This window comes from Centropristis striata, chromosome 9 (genome assembly GCF_030273125.1).
Source record: "Centropristis striata isolate RG_2023a ecotype Rhode Island chromosome 9, C.striata_1.0, whole genome shotgun sequence".
Taxonomy (NCBI): Eukaryota; Metazoa; Chordata; class Actinopteri; order Perciformes; family Serranidae; genus Centropristis; species Centropristis striata.
Window position 1 is genome coordinate 10,012,867 of NC_081525.1, and position 18,718 is coordinate 10,031,584.

Below are 18,718 nucleotides of genomic sequence, written 5' to 3' on the forward strand. Positions count from 1 at the left end.
CCCATTGAAAGTTTCTGGAAATTTACCTTACATTTTCCACCCTATTGGAACCCTAATCACCATTAATATTAATTTGTTCATTATCCTAAACCGCGGGGGGCTGGAGCCGATCCCAGCTGACATTGGGTGAGAGGCGGGGTCCACTTGGAGAAGACAAAGACAAATTTCCACCACGGTGGACAATAAAGTCCTATCTATCTATCTATTGAACCACTCCACAACCGTGTATCACAATTTATATATTTTTTATTATTATACATTATAATGTCGTTATTACTATGTTAAGTCCGTCTGGGACCGTCTGCTCCTCTCCAGGACACGAGGAGACGGCTCAAAACAATATCTTGCTTCTCAGCTTTTTATTGGCTCTGAGAACAACTGGAAACTTCCTCTTGAAGCCTTGAACAGAGGCTGGTAGACAGTGAAAGACTGTAAATTCACTATGATCAGTGTGTTTATGTTGAGTTGACATGTCAGATTGTTCACCATAAGCACTTGTCTATGTAAACAGTCAGTTGTGCAGTGATGTGGTTACTGTCTCAGCCCTAATAAACAGTAGATAACAAGTATTTGTACTTTTCTTTACATAGAGAGTTCTCCTACACAGGAGCTGTCAGAACCAGGATCAGGATCAGATTCTGGACTAGAGGAGTTGAACCTGTTCAGTATTCAGGATGTTCCATGAGGTTTATTGAAACTCTGCTCACACAGACTGTTATTAAAGTCTGAAGCTGCTGGAAATGAAAACGGTTTAAAGCCTCAGACTGATTCATCAGGACAACATGATGAGGAAGCCAGCAGCACACGTCACAGACATGAATCACCTGGAACATTTTTATTGTCACGGTGTCATGTTTGACTTTCAGTTGGTCATAACATTAATATTATTATGATTATTATTACTATTATTATGCAGGTCACATGTTTGAGACAGGAAGCCAAACTGGTAAGAACAGAAATTGGGCACTTCAGGATTCTAACCCATATTGGAAACGGTTTAGTATTTTGCACCAGACTCCATTGACAAAAAAGCAATTTTCCTGTTATAAAATGGAAACAAAGAAAGGTGAATTAAAGGTTTATCTTAATCAAACCAGCAGAAAGACTCTGTGCACCTGTTTGACCCGATTTATTTTCAAAGACACGTGGAATAATTTTCTCACTGTTCAGAGAAAAGGTCATTGTGATGCAGATGTTCAGAAGAACTCCAGCTGGTTAAATTCTGCTCACTGACTCTTTCTCAGCCCAAGTGATATTTGTAGTTTGAGGAGCTCCAGAGCGCAGAGATTTAAAACACAATCATGTGTTCAGGGGGAGTATGGGGGGAGGGTGGGGGTGTTTATGGAGGACGAGCTCTCTGGTTTGTTTGGAGGATTAACTCGGTGAAGCTTTAAAATGTAAATCTGCTGTGAAAAGAAACAACAGAGTGTTGAGTCAGAGAATAAAAGAGGCGATGGAGATGAATCTTCAGAACCACTTGACTCTCCCGTATTTATCCTCATCCACATCATTACACATCTCCTCTCTACATTAACACAAATATTATTTGTTATAGTTTAAATTTAAAGAGCAGAGCAAACAGACGGCAGCTCATTAGAACCTGTTTAAACACCTTTCACACTTTCACTGTTTGTTTAAAGGGAATCTCAGCGGAGAGGGAAAATAACTCATCATACTGGGGACTGTACGTCTGAAATCAGTCTGATTCAACAAATAATGTTTCTGTATCTACGCAGGACGTACCGGGCTGCACGGAGGACATGTAACACGGAACGGAGGACTCTGGAAGGTCAACAGTGAAGGACAAGACACAGGACAGAGGTCTGGATTGTAAGGACATAGGATAAGACTGAAGGATGAGGACACAGAGTGTCAGAGGGAAAATGCAGTTTATACGCTGTAGTTTACAGGGTGAGGGCTGTAATTTGTAATGCATAGGACGTAGTTTGTAGTTTCTAAGATGTAGGCTGTAGTTAGTAGGGTGTAGTATGAAGTTTGCAAGGTGTAGGCTGTAGGCTCGGCCTGGGTGATTATATGAAGAGCTGATATCTAGACATTTTCCATGGTTTTCTTGATAATAACCAAAATCATTTTCAATAAAACCATGGAAAATGTCTAGATATCAGCTCTTAAATTAAACTCTTCTGGTCTGTTTTTTGTTCTTATCATTACATTTGTCCAAACAAATGTACCTTTAGTTGTACCAGGCATTAAAATGAACAAGAAATTAAAGAAAACAAGGGTGGTCTAATCATTTTTTCCATGACTGTACAGCACACACTAAGGTTTAGGCAGCCTGTCTTCGTCTCCAGTGGTCATGTACAGTGACATCCCTTTGAAACTACCTGGTTTCCTGCATTATTTGTCATAAAATGTGTTCTGATCTGCATGAATGTTTACTGGATGTGTTTAATAAAGACATGAAATATTATAATTAGGCCTGGGTGATTATATGATCGTGATTAGTGATTATATGATCGCGATTAGTGATTGCGATAAATTTCAGATCAATTACGGTGATCAGCTATGAGCATAAACAGCAAATCAGAGTCAACATTTTCCTGATCCACTACTGTTTGTCAGTTGCCGGAGAAGTAAACAGAAAGACTGAACATGGAGCTGAGGGCAGCGGAATTTATTTGAGCAATAAACCAGAGAGGTAAAGGTGAATGTTTGGAAAGGAAATTATAATCTATCCACCGCTGTATCGAGAGAAAACTAACACTCACAGCACGGCAATTCACACACAGGTCTGGTGCATTCAATAGTGGTGGAACGTCTATGGTGCGTTCAAGAGCGTGTGACATATGAAAACAAGTTATTATTGAATGGAACTAAGTCCAATAAACAAGTTAACAGAACATTAACAGCGTGGGCTTTCTAACAACAACAAATCTGTTTAATCATTTGAAGAAGTTCCACCCAGCCATTGCGCTGTACGAGCAACATTCCAAGAGGAGAAATTAGGCTCACAATCTGTTTATTTTGGATCTTGCATACCTGCAAGAATGCATAAAAACGTGACTCGATTATTTAGCTCTCCAGCACAAAAGACCAACTATTGTGATCAGACTGTCTGCTGGAGGTCCTGTGGGAATTCTTCAGAAAATCATTTTCACATCTTTTGGGGCTGTCCCTCTGTGGCTCCATGTTGGAGAGAGATTCTTAGGGTCCTGAGGACTGTTTTTAAAAGGAAAATGTTTCTAAACTTCAAAGTCGTGTACTTATGTGATCTGGATGGACTTGAATATGCAAAGCGGGACAAATACTTTTTGGGGCTTAAGAAAATGGCTTAAGAAAGACAAACCAACAATTAATGAGTGGATTGATGTAATCTACAATATATATGTTATGGAGAGAATTACTTTTAAGCTAAGGAACCAAACTGATATTTTCGAAGAGAAGTGATTTAAATGGCTCAGCTATGTGTTAACTGTAAGACCTGATTTCATATAGATCGCAAAGATAAGATCAAACCCTTTATTAAGATTTTATTTTTACTTTTTTCCCCATTTTTGAGCAGCTTCTTTATTTTTTTTATATACATGATGTGCTTATGTTGACTCTGCTGTTTTACTTAATGCACAATCCTCCACTCGTCATGTTATGCTTATGTTATGTTGTATGTTTTTGTGCCCAACTGGCACAAATGTGTATGTTACAAAGAAAAAACTAATAAATAGTAAAAAAAAAAAAAATGTAGGCTGTAGTTTCTAAGATGTAGGATGTATAAAGAGAACTGACAGGAGAACTGTTGCGCCGTTGGAGGCGGGGCCATGGATGTATACAGAGAAGTGGTACTGGACTCACCTGACTGCACAGAGACACCTGGAAAATGTTTCCATCACTGCCTCCACAGAATAGGAAGTACTCGCAGGGGTCAAAGGTCACGGACATGATCTCCACGTCAAACAGGACGGACAGCAGCAGCTCACCTGAGGACAGCTCCCACACCTGGACGGACACAGAGACATGGCATCTTATTCTGCTTCACAGTTTAGCGGTTTTTAGCCTGTTATTGTTCAAAGACCTTTTTGGTGGTTGTGGACGTTTAGGGGGAGATAGCAGGTCAACAATAAATGCCACATAGAAGTGGTGACATCATCTGAAAGCTGTGAACCTGAAGATTAATTTGAGATGAAGCTCAGCACTGAGTGTCAAGTTTTCTGATCAAAAATATCTAATTAAAATGTCTAATTAAAATGCTTTATTTATTGAAGCCTATTATGGTGAATAAAGGGTCATAACATTAGTGGACGCTTTCTAAAGTCCAGTCAATGTTCAACTGTGTCCCATAAGTTGTTGCAGCAATTTTTGGGTTGATACCATTTGTTACACACATTTGCTGCTCAATAATGCAATTTTATTCTTATCAAGAATGGATAAAACTGGTCAGAAAGAACCTCCACAATATAACATCAATATGCCAAGATCTTTGAAACAACATAAGGAATCCATGCTGAGATTTGGGTTAAAAAACTTTGGGTATTTTGGAGATTTCTGTACTTTCATCGATTGGATGACGAACACTTCTGTTCTTCAAACTGCTGAGAAACCCCCTTATTGTCAATATACGTAGGAAAGCTGCACGTCCGCTGGCCCGCCCGCGGGACTTCTGAATAGTAACAGGTTAACACCATAAGATGTTTTTTAGCTTCCACATGAATATGTTAATGTAAAAGAGAGAGACCTCTGACCCCTCCCCCTCTGAGTTTCTGTTCCAGACTCCACTTAAAAATCGGATAATTTAAAGTTTGAGCAGCAGCGACGCCTCGGCTCGTGTTCAACACCTCCTGAACATTAGTTATGATGTCACAGCGAGCTGCCGTGTCATCACTGACACCCCACCTCCCGTGATTTATGTCAGGGAGGATTTTATCCAAATTAAAAGCGGATCCGAGGAGACAGTCTGTGTTTTAAGCTGTTCATCATTTACAGCTCTGGATCGGATAAAAACTCAAGACTGGAACTAAAGAATCATTGTTCTGATTCGACTAGATATATATACATACAGTCATGGAAAAAATTATTAGACCACCCTTGTTTTTTTCAATTTCTTGTTCATTTTAATGCCTGGTACAACTAAAGTTACATTTGTCTGTACAAATATAATGAGAACAACAAAAATAGCTGATAAGAGTTAAATTAAAGCACTGATATCTAGACATTTAACATGGTTTTATTGATAATAACCAAAATCTTTTTTAACCCCTTACCATTCTGCACCTTTTATAGAGTACTGGGGTTGGGGAAAAGTGGATTTTTAGGGGGAGATAGCAGGTCAGCAGTCAATTTAAGTTGTACCTCATCTGAAACATGGGAACCTGAAGATTAATTTGAATGTGTCTAGGGAGACTAACATCACTACACTTTAATAAAAATGGGTTCATTGAATCGACAAGAGTCTCAGTTTTCCAGTCATATCCAAATTTATGCAATTCCACAAATGTTTAGGGAGCCCAGAATGCAGAAATATTGAAATACAGTGAGTGAAAAAAATCCCATTTGTGCTGAATAAGAATCATAGTTTTTGGCCAAACGTTCATGGGATTAGCATAAAGTGGGTATATCTATAAAGAGGAGACTCATTGGGAACCCATAGAACCCATTTTCACTTAGATATTCTAAGGTCCAAGGTTAAGGAACACCTTTGGAAATGGCCATGTCATGGCCATTTCAGTTTATGTCAAGTTATAGCCTAAAACTGAGCCCACTACAGCCTCTAAAAGAAGAAGTTGTCAAAGAGTCAGTGGGCCGTCAGATCGCTAAGAGGTTAAGAAACCATGGAAAATGTCTAGATATCAGCTCTTAAATTAAACTCTTAGCAGCTGTTTTTGTTGTTATCATTATATTTGTCCAAACAAATGTACCTTTAGTTATACCAGGCATACAATGAACAAGAAACTGAATAAAACAAATAAACAAACAAACGGACCCTTAATGTTTACAAAGTGTGGCTCTGCCCCCAACAGTGAGACTGATCTGAGTTCAGTTTCAGTCGAAGGTCTTTGTGATTTAAAACATGACGACAAAGTCAAACAGTCAGATACATATTGATCAACAGATTATTTACAGTTTTATCTGAGCAGGACACATTTTTGTTTGTTTATTTTCTACACAGTAAACATAAAGAACTGCTGATGAAACAGATTGAGAGAGTCAACATGTTTCAAAGGTGACTGCAAGCTTTTATTTTGAAACTTTTAGCTCAAGTGCGTGCGTGGAGCGTCTCACCTTGACCGTCTGGTCTAAGGAGGCGGTGGCGACTCGGGCCTGAGCTCCCATCAGGCCACAGTGCAGGTCTGTGATTGGAAGAGAGTGGCGGGACAGGACGTGGCGAGGCTCGGGGGTGTGGCTTAAATCCAGCTGGATCACACTGAAACACATGATGAGAAGAATCAGGGACAGTGAGACTTACAGGGACATTAATAATAATCATAATAAAAACATATTGAATCAAAGTGAATCATAATGAATCAGTTTTTAATAATTCTTTAACATCTTCTGTTCTATTTCAAACTAAACTTAATAATGTAAAATAATATGTGGAAAAGTGTCAGATATAATGAAAATATTTATTAGATTAATAAAGTTTATCAGCTGTAACCTCAGTAGATTCAGGATTATTGATCCTGTGAGTCTAATAAAAACTAAAGGATTTAATATTTTACACATTTCATAATGGTGAATATCAAACTTTTCGATACAACAGATTATATGTGTGTGTGTGTGTAAATAAATAGTATTCTTTAATCCAGTTAGTTTTTAATCCTTTGATCGTTCAGTTTTCAGTCATTGTCAGTGAACATGACGGGGGTCAGGGCCGAGGCTCGGGGCCAGCTGTGAGATTAGACACATCTGGACTCCAGATTTCCAATTTTCTGATGGTCTTTGAAAGCGTCATGTGTAATGAACACTTCCTCAGGAATAGTAAACAAATCTGAGGTTAAAATGTTGAAAACGAGATATTTGTCTCTGTGAGGACCAGCTGTGTCCTGTCCACAGTGTTAGAGCTCCACCTGGTGGCTCTGCAGTTCTTCACATGTTAATAATAAACGAATAAACAAAAAAACAAACAAGCATTTAAAATAAAACAAAGTAAACAGCTGTGGAACAATCAGCTGATTCTTCTTCATATGTATCATTTATCTGAGATGATTAATGATTAATAATAATAATGACACTGTTTCAGGTTATGTCCACATTTATAAACTTAATTTTAAACTCTGCTGACGTGTAAAAATCATCTCACTCTAATTGATCCTTTCATCTTTGTCAAGTCACTTTGAATCAATTATTGATTTATAATAACAATGAACTACACTATAGTATACACGAGGGGCGGACAGATCGGGAGGACAAGGGACGGACGGAGGTGTGTTAAGGTGAGTTCAGGTGAGTTCAGGTGTGTTCAGGTGAGTTCAGGTGAGCTCAGGTGAGTTCAGGTGAGCTCAGGTAAGTTCAGGTGTGCTCAGGTAAGTTCAGGTAAGTTCAGGTAAATTCAGGTGTGCTCAGGTGAGTTCAGGTGTGTGTTACCTGGACAGACTCCACACCAGAGCCAGGTTGTCTTTTCCTCCAGAAACGAAATGGCTGCTGTCGTCTGTGAACTTCAGACAGGTGACGTCCTGATAGTGACGGCTGAGGACAGACAGCAGCTTACCTGTGGACACCTGAACCAATCAGAGAAAAGGAGACATGTTGGTTTTTAGGGAACAGGTGGACGGGTGTACCTAATAAAAAGGGCTTCTGATGTTTTCATCCTTGAGAGAACCACAGAAGAAGAAGAAGCAGCTGACTCACCTCCCACAGGTAAACAGCCTCTGCAACTCCAGCGGCGAGGAAGAGTCCATCAGGTGAGGAGGTCAGACAGGTGACCACACCTGGACACACCAACTTCTGCTGCAGCTGGTCCTGGACAACAGGAAGTCACATGTACAACACTTTAATATACACTGCAGTACTCTGTTGCACACTATACAATAATATAATCCACTGCAGTACATTTCTAATCAATCAATTATTGATTTAAAATCATAATAAATAAACTACACTGTAATATACACGATGGGCGGACAGATCAGGACAGACAGAGGTGTGCTCAGGTGAGTTCAGGTGTGCTCAGGTGAGTTCAGGTGTGCTTAGGTGTTACGCTGTTATTGTAAACTGTACAATCATGTAATACACTGTAGAAAAATGTAGTATGCATTATATTGTAGTAAATTGCAGTATATAGTACAGTAAAATGTTGAATACTGTAGTACATGTTACCATGTTTTGGTATAGATTGATTCCAGCTCTATAGATTCCAAATGAATAAAGTAAATGAGAACAAGAGCACATTTCATATGTAATAATAGATAAACATGTGCATAAAGACAGAGGTCCCTGCAGCTCTGCACATGCAGGTCCTCTTTAAATAGAAAGAGTGTGTCCAGGATTCTTTCTGCAGGATGCATCAGTTACTAACTGGCTGAGCTGGTCCAGATTAATGCAGTCAGACCCTGTAAACCACCGTGGACCGTCCAGACCCACAGCACACTGGAGAAAACACTGAATGTATTTTAGCTGCTTTTCTTGGTAATCTAATACAAAAAGTGGCTTCAGCCTTCACGTTACATCACAAAATGTCAATTAATGTCATTCAAACTTCAGCTTGAATCTGCGTTTTTGTTTACAGCCCAGTCTGTACTGTCTCCACATGCTGGTTCGTCATTTTTAACCGGAAGACGCATGATGAGTGTGCAGCGATCTGAGGTCAGGTCCCAAAAACAGAGCCAGTTTAAACGAAGACAGATGTCTTTCGTTGGATGTTTAAGACGCTGATTTTACCGGTGTTATGTCCTTACTGGTTTCAACACTAACTGGTTGCCGTACTCGTGCGTACAGCTGTTTTTTGCCTCAGTTAGCAGATTCGTCACACATTTAATAAATATAAATATATAAATATGTTTATTAAATGTGTGACGAATATGCTAACTGAGGCAAAACACAGCTGCACAGATAAGTACAGCAACCAGTTAGTGTTGAAACCAGTACGGACATAACACTGGCCCTGGACACATGAATCAATACATATTTATAACAACATGTGTTTTTTAAGTGTAGCCTATAGACAATATTTGATGCCAGAAAAGTCCTGTTCTTGCTGTGTACATATAGAAATGTATGCCAAAGGTCGCATGCTATAGACACTAGAGTGTATTTAAGTGATAAATCATTATATAAAAATTATGTCTTGGTTATTTTGAAGGATTATTCTCCATCAAAATAACTCATACAACTATGAGATCGCCTCAGTTTATTCCACTTCTCAAGTATTGCTCAGATGGTTTTCTCAACTCAACCTCCTTTGTCTTAGTGATGTCTAGTCTCTTTTAAGCTTATCTCTTGCTCCTACGGGTCCCTTAGGAGAAGTAATTCAGAAACAAATGATCACAGAATGATACGAATATCAGAAGCTCAAACTGATCTCTGAGAAGAGATTGAACAACACATGAGCAACTCATTTTTCCTACTGGACATCACACCAGATAAAACACTGAATGTATTTTAGCTGCTTTTCTCCGTAACTGTTAGAAATAATCTGTTGTCTGTCTCTGTGTACGTGGTTCACTGTCTATGTGTGTGCCCTCTCTGTGCATTGGTGGATTGATCACGCAAGCTGCTTTGCTATAATGCTCATGTGCTAATATTGTTGTTAAACTATTGGTAAACTAAAAACATTTACTCCATCTACTTAAACTTTCTCTGCCCTATTTAGAGTAAGACTCTATTATCACAAAAAGATATATTTTATGTTTTATATTTCATTGTTTTGCTGCAAAATCCGTGTCTCCAATAATATATCTGCAAGTCAAATCAAGGCAGGAGTTTGTGTTTTGAATGTTTTGTTCCCCGGTCAGTTCACGGACATGGTGTGCTGAGCAGAAAGATAAATATCTTCTCTGCTTGGTGACATGACGTGTCCACATATTGAATAAACTGACAAATCAAAGGATTGAAAGGAGGCGACTTCTGGAGAGTTCAACCTACATTTTTTATTAAACCTCCGTTAGGTTATAAAAAGGGTGCAAGGGGTAGTAGACGGGTTCAGCCTCATGAACTGACCAGCCTAATGTCATATCAGGGACGTGTGGATTGAACCCAGAGACTCAGTAAACAGCACATTTCTTGACGTTTTGCAATAAAATAAACTGAAGAACTGAGAACTGGGACGTCTCTTGCTCATCCTTTCCCCATCAAACGATCGGCGCAGAGAAATAGGTGAGGATTTTGTGTTGGAGTCAGATAATTTAATTTTAAAGGATTCCTCAATGCATTTCTGAACATAACCTAATACAAAAAGTGGCTTCAGCCTTCACGTTACATCACCAAATGTCAATTAATGTAATTTAAACTTCAGCTTGAATCACCGTTATTGTTTACAGTCCAGTCTCTACTGTCTCCACGTGCTGGTTCGTCATCTTTAACCGGAACACGCTTGATGAGTGTGCAGCGATCTGAGATCAGGTTTAAAAGAAGACAAGAAGTCTTTCGGTGGATGTTTAAGACGCCGATTTTACCGACAGAACCGACAGGCTGGATATTAGTCGTCCTCTTTGTGTCAGAGGCGGATCTTTCTATGCAGCGCGCCTCGTGTTTAAAATCAGATATTTTTGAAGGGATTCTGGTGATGATCGGTCCGGGTCCTCAGGTGTTCTGGACTGTCCCCGCTGTGTGTTTGTCTGTGCCCTGCAGGAGGTGTGTTCTGCCGGATGCACGTGTGTCCAGGTGTGTGCTCACCTTCCTCTGGATCTCCCACACGTTGATGAAGTTCTTCCCCAGCTGGGCGGACAGCAGGAACTCCCCGCGGAGCACGCTGAGGGTCCGGGCCGAGCTGTTCCCGCCCCGGTAGGACAGCAGGCTGGAGCCGCTGTGCAGGTCGAACACGGTGCAGTTCCACAGCTGAGAGCCCGAGTCACTGCTCACGATCACTTCCAGAGGAGCCGCCATGTCTATGGCTGCACCACAACAACACACACACACCCGGCCCGGAACCAGCACTGCACGTCATTTCCCCAACGGGGTGCATTGTGGGAGATGTAGTGTAGTTTAAGTGTGCACAAATCTCTGGCGCACACATACAGCCCACTAATAATATATCAAAATAATGGCGATAATGATGATGATAATAATAATAATAATAATAATAATAATAATAATAATAAAGTGTGCACATAAACAGCCATGCACTAATAATAATAATCATAATCATAATCATAATAATAATAATAATAATAATAATAATAATAATAATAATAATAATAATAATTTTTAAAAAATAATAATACCAGTAATAATAAAGTGTGCACACATACAGCCAGCCATACACTAATATGTTTTAAATATTATTAATAATAATAAAGTATGCACATAAACAGCCATGCACTAATAATATATAATAATAATAATAATAGTAACAATAATAACAGTAATAATAAAGTGTGCAAACGTACAGTCATGCACTAATATTTGTATTATTATTTTTTATTATTATTATTAATAACAATAATAATAAAGTTTGCACAAATAAAGCATGCACTAATAATAATAATAATAATGATGATAATAATAATAATAATAATAATAATAATGATAATAATAATAATAATAATAATAATGATAATAATAATAATAATAGTTCTCAGTTTGGGAAAAGTCATTTTAACATCAGATTAAAATCCAGGTTTTAAAGAGGGGTTCAGGTTATTTAAGGAGCTCTACAGTGACACACAAAGTACTTACCTGTTAACCACTTCAGCTCCTAGAGGACACCAACATCCTCGGCCGACTCTTCAGCTTTCAGAGACTTTTAATGCCACAGTGAAGGAAATGACATATGAAAATGGAGAGCGAAGGAATCCAGTGACGTCAGCTTAACGGGGCATTGGTAAAAAAAAGAAGTGCTCTAAAGTTAGGCTAAATTTTAGAAGTCCACACTTTGTACTGATAACCTGCAGTAACATGTGTTATTGTGTCCTCCTGTATGTGAATCACTGTGCATCCTGGGGTCCCTAAACTGTCTGTAAGCTGCATAAATGGGGTCTGACTGGAAAGCTGAGACTCTTGTGGATTCAATGAGCCCAATGTTCTTCATGTGTGGTGATGTTAGTGACTGAAACTTGACCTCAGTGTATAAAATGAGGTGCTGTGATAATCACAGCCTCATGAACTTTACAACCACAAACTAATAAATTCCTTATTGTCAATATAGTGCGGAAAGTCATCCATCCTGTGAATGCTCCAGGTCTCTAGTTTGTGGTTGTTAAGTTATTACCACGAGTCAGCATACGTTCATTATTACGAGTCAGCACACATGCAACAAGTCAGCTCCCACATTTAACTCGAGACAAACACTTGTTAGTTTGGTTCATGGCGCCGTTTTCTGGCTTTCTGACTGTCCGACTTGCATCACTTGTGACAAAGTGATGGTTTCAGAGAAAACACAAGTCAGGCTACACACACACTGACACACACACAAACACGCGCGCGCGCACACACACACACACACACACACACACACACACACACACGCTGATACACACACACACGCTGATACACACACACACACTGACACACACACACACACTGACACAAACACACACAGACAGACACACGCGCACACACACACACACACACTCACACACACACACACACACACAAACACACACACACACACTCACACACTTTCACACTTGCTGTCTGTTCCTAAATGTTCCGGAACATTTCCTGGAGTCCTCATGTGTGAATGAAGCAGCGTTACCACAACAACACTGTCACTGTGTTCAATGATGAGAACACTGACACACACACACACACTGCTGATGTAAACAGTCTGTGGTCTCGTCAGGTTAATTAGTTCTGACGAGCTGCTCACTTTAATCCTCCTTCCTCAGTAACACCGGCCAATCAGAGCTACTGGTGTCATCGTCTCCCCTCCCCCACCCCGTGTGTGTGTATGTGTGTGTGTCTGTGTATGTGTGTGTGTTCAGTTCCCTTTGTGTCAGCTCAGTTGCCGCAGCAGCACCAGTGTGAGGACTGCGCTCGCATGAAGCGTCGCTGCGTTCCTCTGAGAGCCGACCACGACCTGCTGACCCCCGACACACACACACTGTGAGTAACACACACACCAGGACATTATGTCTCATATGTTTGGGGTTTATACCATTTGGTACTAAATTTAACATTTTTTCTCACCTGTTGAATCAATAGAAATTGGTCAAAAGTTCCTCCAGAATCCCAGAGAAATCCATGCTGTGATGTGTTTTAAAAATTTTTTTGACATTTTGTAGATTTGTGTATTTTGTGCGATTTTATGGCAGTACTTGTGTTGTGTTGCCTGCTGAGAAACCAATATATTATTGTGAATCTAGTGTGTCAGCCATCCATCCTCTGAATGCTCTAGGTCTCTAGTTTGTGGTTGTAAAGTTTCATGAGGCTGTGATTATCCTAGAGGTCACAGCAGCTCATTTTATACAGTGAGCTCAAGTTTCACTCACTAACATCATCACACATGAAGAACATTGGGATCATTGAATCCACAAGAGTCTCAGCTTTCCAGTCAGACCCGATCTATGCAGCTCCCAGACTGTTTAGGGACCCCAGTGTGCAGAAATATTGAGATACAATAGGACAAAATAACACATTTTACTGCAGGAGACAAACTGCATGTTATAAGCATAAAGTGAACATGTCTGTTAAGAGACTGTTACTTTAAATAAGCTCCGCCTGCAACAATTTCATACTTTGACCGCCATGATGAAGACGTTCTCTAACGGGGATCTGTTCACAGGTCGGGGGTCAGGCTGCATCCTGTCGTCGTGGTGAGGTCAGAAGGCGGGGTCTCTTCATCAGGACACCTGTTGTTCAGCAGCGATTCAGCTGTCAGTTCATCGAGGCGTCATTCGGCGGCCTCTCCGACTCGCCGCCTGCGATTCGAGGATGAAACGGAGACGGAGGCGGAGTCCCGTTACCTGGAGCGACAGCGGCAGAGGAGACGAGGAGGGCAGAGAGGGACAGGTGTCCTCGTCTCTAAACCGGACCTGAACCTGTACGTCAACGGCAGGGCAGGGGCGGGGCCTCAGGGGGCGGGGCATGTTGCTGACAGACAGCAGAGAGGACGGGATGCCGGGGGGGCGGGTCAGTGTGACTCCTGTCACTCCAGCCTACCTGAAGACAGGGGGCGGAGTCTTTGCAGGCCCCGCATCAGCCTGCGGACTGAGCCAATCAGAGAGACCTACATCGGGTCTGTCACACCTGCTGAGACAAAAAGGGGAGGGGGCGGGGCTGGGCGTGTCCCAAACAACCAGGTGAGGACGACGACCAATCAGGTGAAACTTAATGGAAACAGGACGACCAGCCCCCAGGCCACGCCCACCATAGACATGCCAATCAACCCCTACGCCCCTGACCCGCAGGCCCCGCCCACCTCCAAATGTCCCTCCCCCCTGTCTCCTCCTTCTGTAACATCATCGATGATGTCACAAAGCACCAGGTTGGGCGGTACACAGGCGGAGCAGAACGTGCAGCAGGAGGCGCCGTCTGCAGGAACTCTGGATGTCAGGAGGAAGAACTCGTCTTCAGGGAGGAGCTCAGAGACGCCAGGTGACAACATGTCAACACGTTTACAAACTGTTAAAAGTCAACGCCATAATAATGTGTTAACGCAAGAGAACCCTTTAAGTCAAGTATCAACACATGGACTATCCTCTCTAAAGGGACAGTTCACCCCAAATCAAAAATACATATTTTCCCTCTTACCTAAAGCAATATTTATCAGTGCAGATTGTTTGATGTGATTGTTTCCAATCATTCTAATTAAACAGACCTTGCAAATTTTACCTGTGGTGCTGCAAAGCTCAAAGATAATCCACAGAACTTGCTGGTTGGAGATCTAGTTGGAACAGTTGAGCTCTGATTATCTTCAGGAAGCGGATCATGTTTCCTGAAAAGGGACAAGAGTCAAGTCATATTATATCTCCAGTTCATCTAAAGTTCAAAAGTACTGCCTCCTGGTGGTTCAGCCCACTGGATTCACTCCTGCTGTTTTTCTTGTGATATAAACTTGTAGATGAAAAAGAATTAGAGGGATCTGATCAGATTATTGATGACTTAATATACAGCTCTTCTGTGAAACACATACTAACTACTAACCATACTAACTATCTCATCCTCTGGTTGTTGTACAGCGGAGAACCAAGCCCCACCCACCTCAGGGAGCAGCAGCCATGGAAACAAACCAATGAAAGCAGATGACACTTCACTTCCTGCAAGGTGAGTTTAAACTAGAGTTTGTTTGACACAATCTGCTGGAAGTCCTGATTCAGCACTAAACACATCACTTACTACACTACACACATACGCATCTGTATGAAACAGCTGTAGAAGACATTACTCTATGTAGAAGACGTGCAGTGACTCTGGTAGAAGACATGCAGTGACTCTGAGGTAGAAGACGTGCAGTGACTCTATGTAGAAGACATGCAGTGACTCTATGTAGAAGATGTGCAGTGACTCTATGTAGAAGACATGCAATGACTGCTGTAGAAGACATGCAGTGACTCTATGTAGAAGACGTGCAGGGACTCTGAGGTAGAAGATCTGCAGTGACTCTGGTAGAAGACGTGCAGTGACTCTGAGGTAGAAGACGTGCAGTGACTCTATGTAGAAGACGTGCAGTGACTTTGAGGTAGAAGATGTGCAGTTACTCTGAGGTAGAAGACGTGCAGTGACACTGGTAGAAGACATGCAGTGACTCTGCTGTAGAAGACATGCAGTGACTCTATGTGGAAGACGTGCAGTGACTCTGGTAGAAGACATGCAGTGACTCTATGTAGAAGACGTGCAGTGACTCTGAGGTAGAAGATGTGCAGTGACTCTATGTAGAAGACGTGCAGTGACTCTGGTAGAAGACGTGCAGTGACTCTATGTAGAAGATGTGCAGTGACTCTGGTAGAAGACGTGCAGTGACTCTATGTAGAAGAAGTGCAGTGACTCTGGTAGAAGGCGTGCAGTGACTCTATGTAGAAGAAGTGCAGTGACTCTGGTAGAAGACGTGCTGTGACTCTGGTAGAAGATGTGCAGTTACTGCTGTTGAAGACGTGCAGTGACTGATAGAAGATGTGCAGTGACTGGTAGAAAACGTGCAGTGACTCTGCTGTTGAAGACGTGCAGTGACTCTGTGGTAGATGACGTGCAGTGAATCTGAGGTAGAAGACGTGCAGTGACTCGTGCAGTGACTCTGCAGTACAAGATTTGCAGTGACTCTGTGATCTAATCTGATCATCATTTCTCTTTCATCAGCCTCATCAGCAGAAACGAGCCCTCTCGTCTTTCACTACGTCGTCTTTTCTCCACCGTCAGACTGGGCAGGACTCGAGCTGGTAGCCTTGACCGCCTCAGTTCAAGGCTCCCCTCGTCAATGTTTGACACCCCCCCAACTGATCCTGGTCCCAGGAAGTCCTTGGGCTTACTGAAGAAAACACCGTCTGCTCAGTCACTCAGTGTGGTCAGTAGATCATCAGTTTTTATATTTTAATTGTCAGCTGCACAGTTTTTAACTTGTGAACTTGTGTTTCGCTCTCTGTCCATCAGGGGCCGTCGTCCACTCAGAGTTTTGCGTCGGAGCAGAAGAAGAAGAAGGATCGCTCTGCTGACTACAGACCGGCTGCTGACCAGTAAATCACCTGTTTCATGTCTTATTATTATTATTATTATTATTATTAATATAACACATGCAAAACCGGATTTTTGATGGGCTTAGGGTTCTTGAAAACTCACTAAAATTGGCACACGTGACACAAGTTCTGCAGTGATTGGGGTCACACACGCCGGTCTGTCTCACTGTCTGTCTCCCCGTCTGTCTCTCAGGTTCATGCAGCGGTGTTTCAGCATCGAGGACGTTGGTCGTCCCTCTTCAGTCCGTTCTGTCGGTCGTGTTCTTGAGGTTTGTTCTGATGGAACATTTCTGTTGGAAATCAGCCGACCGAAGAGCCGAATGTACGGATTCATTATCAGCAGAGGGAAAGGACGACCTGACTCTGGTACAGCAAATACTACTAATACTAATGTAAACAATACTACAAATAATACTAATATCACTACTAATACTACCACAACTACTACCTATCATTAGAGGGAGAGGACATCCTGACTCTGGTACTGCAAATGCTAATTCTACCACAGATGTGGTTCCACTGACAAGTGTAAAGTTACTGTATTAACTTGTACTAATACTGTGTGATAGTGGTGTGTAGACAGTACTTTAACAGTAAAAGTACATGTGTACTGCAGGTGTGTACGTGGAGGACATGGTGGACAGCAGTACGGAGAAGTTGTACGCTGGTCTGCTGGCAGTTGGAGATGAGATCCTGGAGGTGAACGGGGAGAAGGTGGCCTGTCTCAGTCTGGACCAGGTGACTCACTCACTGACCCAGAACGCCTCCGCCACGGTCCGGGTGCTCCGAAACTGGCGAAGGTCTCCGTGGTGACCACACTGATCACCTGAACCGGCCAAATCTAAACTCTTATCTCAACTCAGTGAAGCTACCTGAAAGATGAACTTCATGAGGTTCTGATCCAATCAGAGCTGAGCTCTCGTACAGAACCGCCTGCCTCCGACCCACTGAGCCTCATTACTGCTATATTTATTTTTAAATTAAACATATTATAAGAAACACATTAATTGAATAGAGTACATAAATATCGTTATAGTCAGATCTAGGTTAGGGTTCAGTATAGGGTTCAGGTTCAAAGTTTAGGGTTCAGCTTCAGGGTATAGGGTTCAGATTCAGAGTACAAGGTTCAGGTTAAAAGTTTAGGGTTCAGCTTCAGGGTATAGGGTTCAGAATCAGAGTACAAGGTTCAGGTTAAGGGCACAGGGTACAGGGTTCAGGTTCTGCTTCAGAGTATAGGGTTCAGGTTAAGGGCACAGGGTTCAGGTTCTGCTTCAGAGTATAGGGTTCCGGTTCTGCTTCAGAATATAGGATTCAGGTTGAGGGTTCAGAGTACAGGGTTTACAGTATAGGGTTCAGGGTACGGGGTACAGGCTTCAGGTTCAGAGTTTAAGGTTCAGGCTTCAGGTTCAGAGTATAGGGTCCAGGTTCAGGGTACAGGGTTCAGGTTCAGAGTATAGGGTCCAGGTTCAGGGTACAGGGTTCAGGTTCAGAGTATAGGGTCCAGATTCAGGGTACAGGGTCCAGGTTCAGGGTACAGGGTTCAGGTTCAGAGTATAGGGTCCAGGTTCAGGGTTCAAGTTCAGAGTATAGGGTCCTTGTTCAGAGAACATGGTCCAGGTTAAGGTTCAGGGTACAATGTTCAGGTTCAGAGTATCGGGTCAAGGTTCAGGGTCCAGGTTCAGAGTCCATCACTTTAACTGGTGGGAAGTGATCGATGAAAGTCACGTTGTCAGCTGTTAATGATATTTATTTAGTGCTGATTAAATCTTTTCTTCGGTGTCTTGTAGCTTTTAGAGGATTCTTTTTTTTACTCGTCTTGTTTACCGATTTACCGTTTACCGAAAGTATAATATCATGTAATGCAGTAACAGTGTTGTATTGCACAGTATCACAGTATTTAATCCTCTGCAGTATTTCTGTCTTTGTACATTTCACATGTATTTTTATATGTTTGTTTATATTTTGTGACAAATTAAAGAAATGATGAACTGAAGCTTTGAATC

General features: G+C 41.6%; 2 protein-coding genes across 2 annotated transcripts in view; one reads left to right on the top strand and one right to left on the bottom strand.

Moving 5' to 3' along the window:
* wdr18 (WD repeat domain 18) overlaps positions 1–11,000 on the bottom strand; it is a 26,336-nt gene extending 15,336 nt beyond the window's left edge. The window contains exons 1-5 of the mRNA XM_059340349.1: positions 10,783–11,000; positions 7,801–7,911; positions 7,537–7,670; positions 6,235–6,376; positions 3,811–3,954 (exon numbers count right to left, since the gene is read on the bottom strand). Coding sequence (XP_059196332.1) covers positions 3,811–3,954; positions 6,235–6,376; positions 7,537–7,670; positions 7,801–7,911; positions 10,783–10,992 — 741 coding nt within the window. The 5' untranslated portion in view covers positions 10,993–11,000. The remainder of the gene's footprint in view (positions 1–3,810; positions 3,955–6,234; positions 6,377–7,536; positions 7,671–7,800; positions 7,912–10,782) is intronic.
* Positions 10,106–17,880, top strand: LOC131977819 (uncharacterized). The gene is made up of 8 exons (XM_059341263.1): positions 10,106–10,263; positions 13,032–13,152; positions 13,832–14,643; positions 15,228–15,312; positions 16,342–16,546; positions 16,633–16,715; positions 16,909–17,081; positions 17,332–17,880. The coding sequence occupies exons 2-8, from the start codon at positions 13,088–13,090 to the stop codon at positions 17,526–17,528; spliced, it is 1,620 nt and encodes a 539-aa protein (XP_059197246.1). The 5' UTR covers positions 10,106–10,263; positions 13,032–13,087; the 3' UTR covers positions 17,529–17,880.
* Positions 17,881–18,718: the final 838 nt, after the last annotated feature.

Excerpts from the sequence above, each read along its gene's own strand:
- LOC131977819 (XM_059341263.1), top strand. The coding sequence starts at position 13,088 with ATGAAGCGTCGCTGCGTTCCTCTGAGAGCCGACCACGACCTGCTGACC. Across the intron at positions 14,644-15,227 it reads GAGGAGCTCAGAGACGCCAG|CGGAGAACCAAGCCCCACCC; the intron begins GTGACAACATGT and ends GTTGTTGTACAG. Across the intron at positions 15,313-16,341 it reads GACACTTCACTTCCTGCAAG|CCTCATCAGCAGAAACGAGC; the intron begins GTGAGTTTAAAC and ends CTCTTTCATCAG.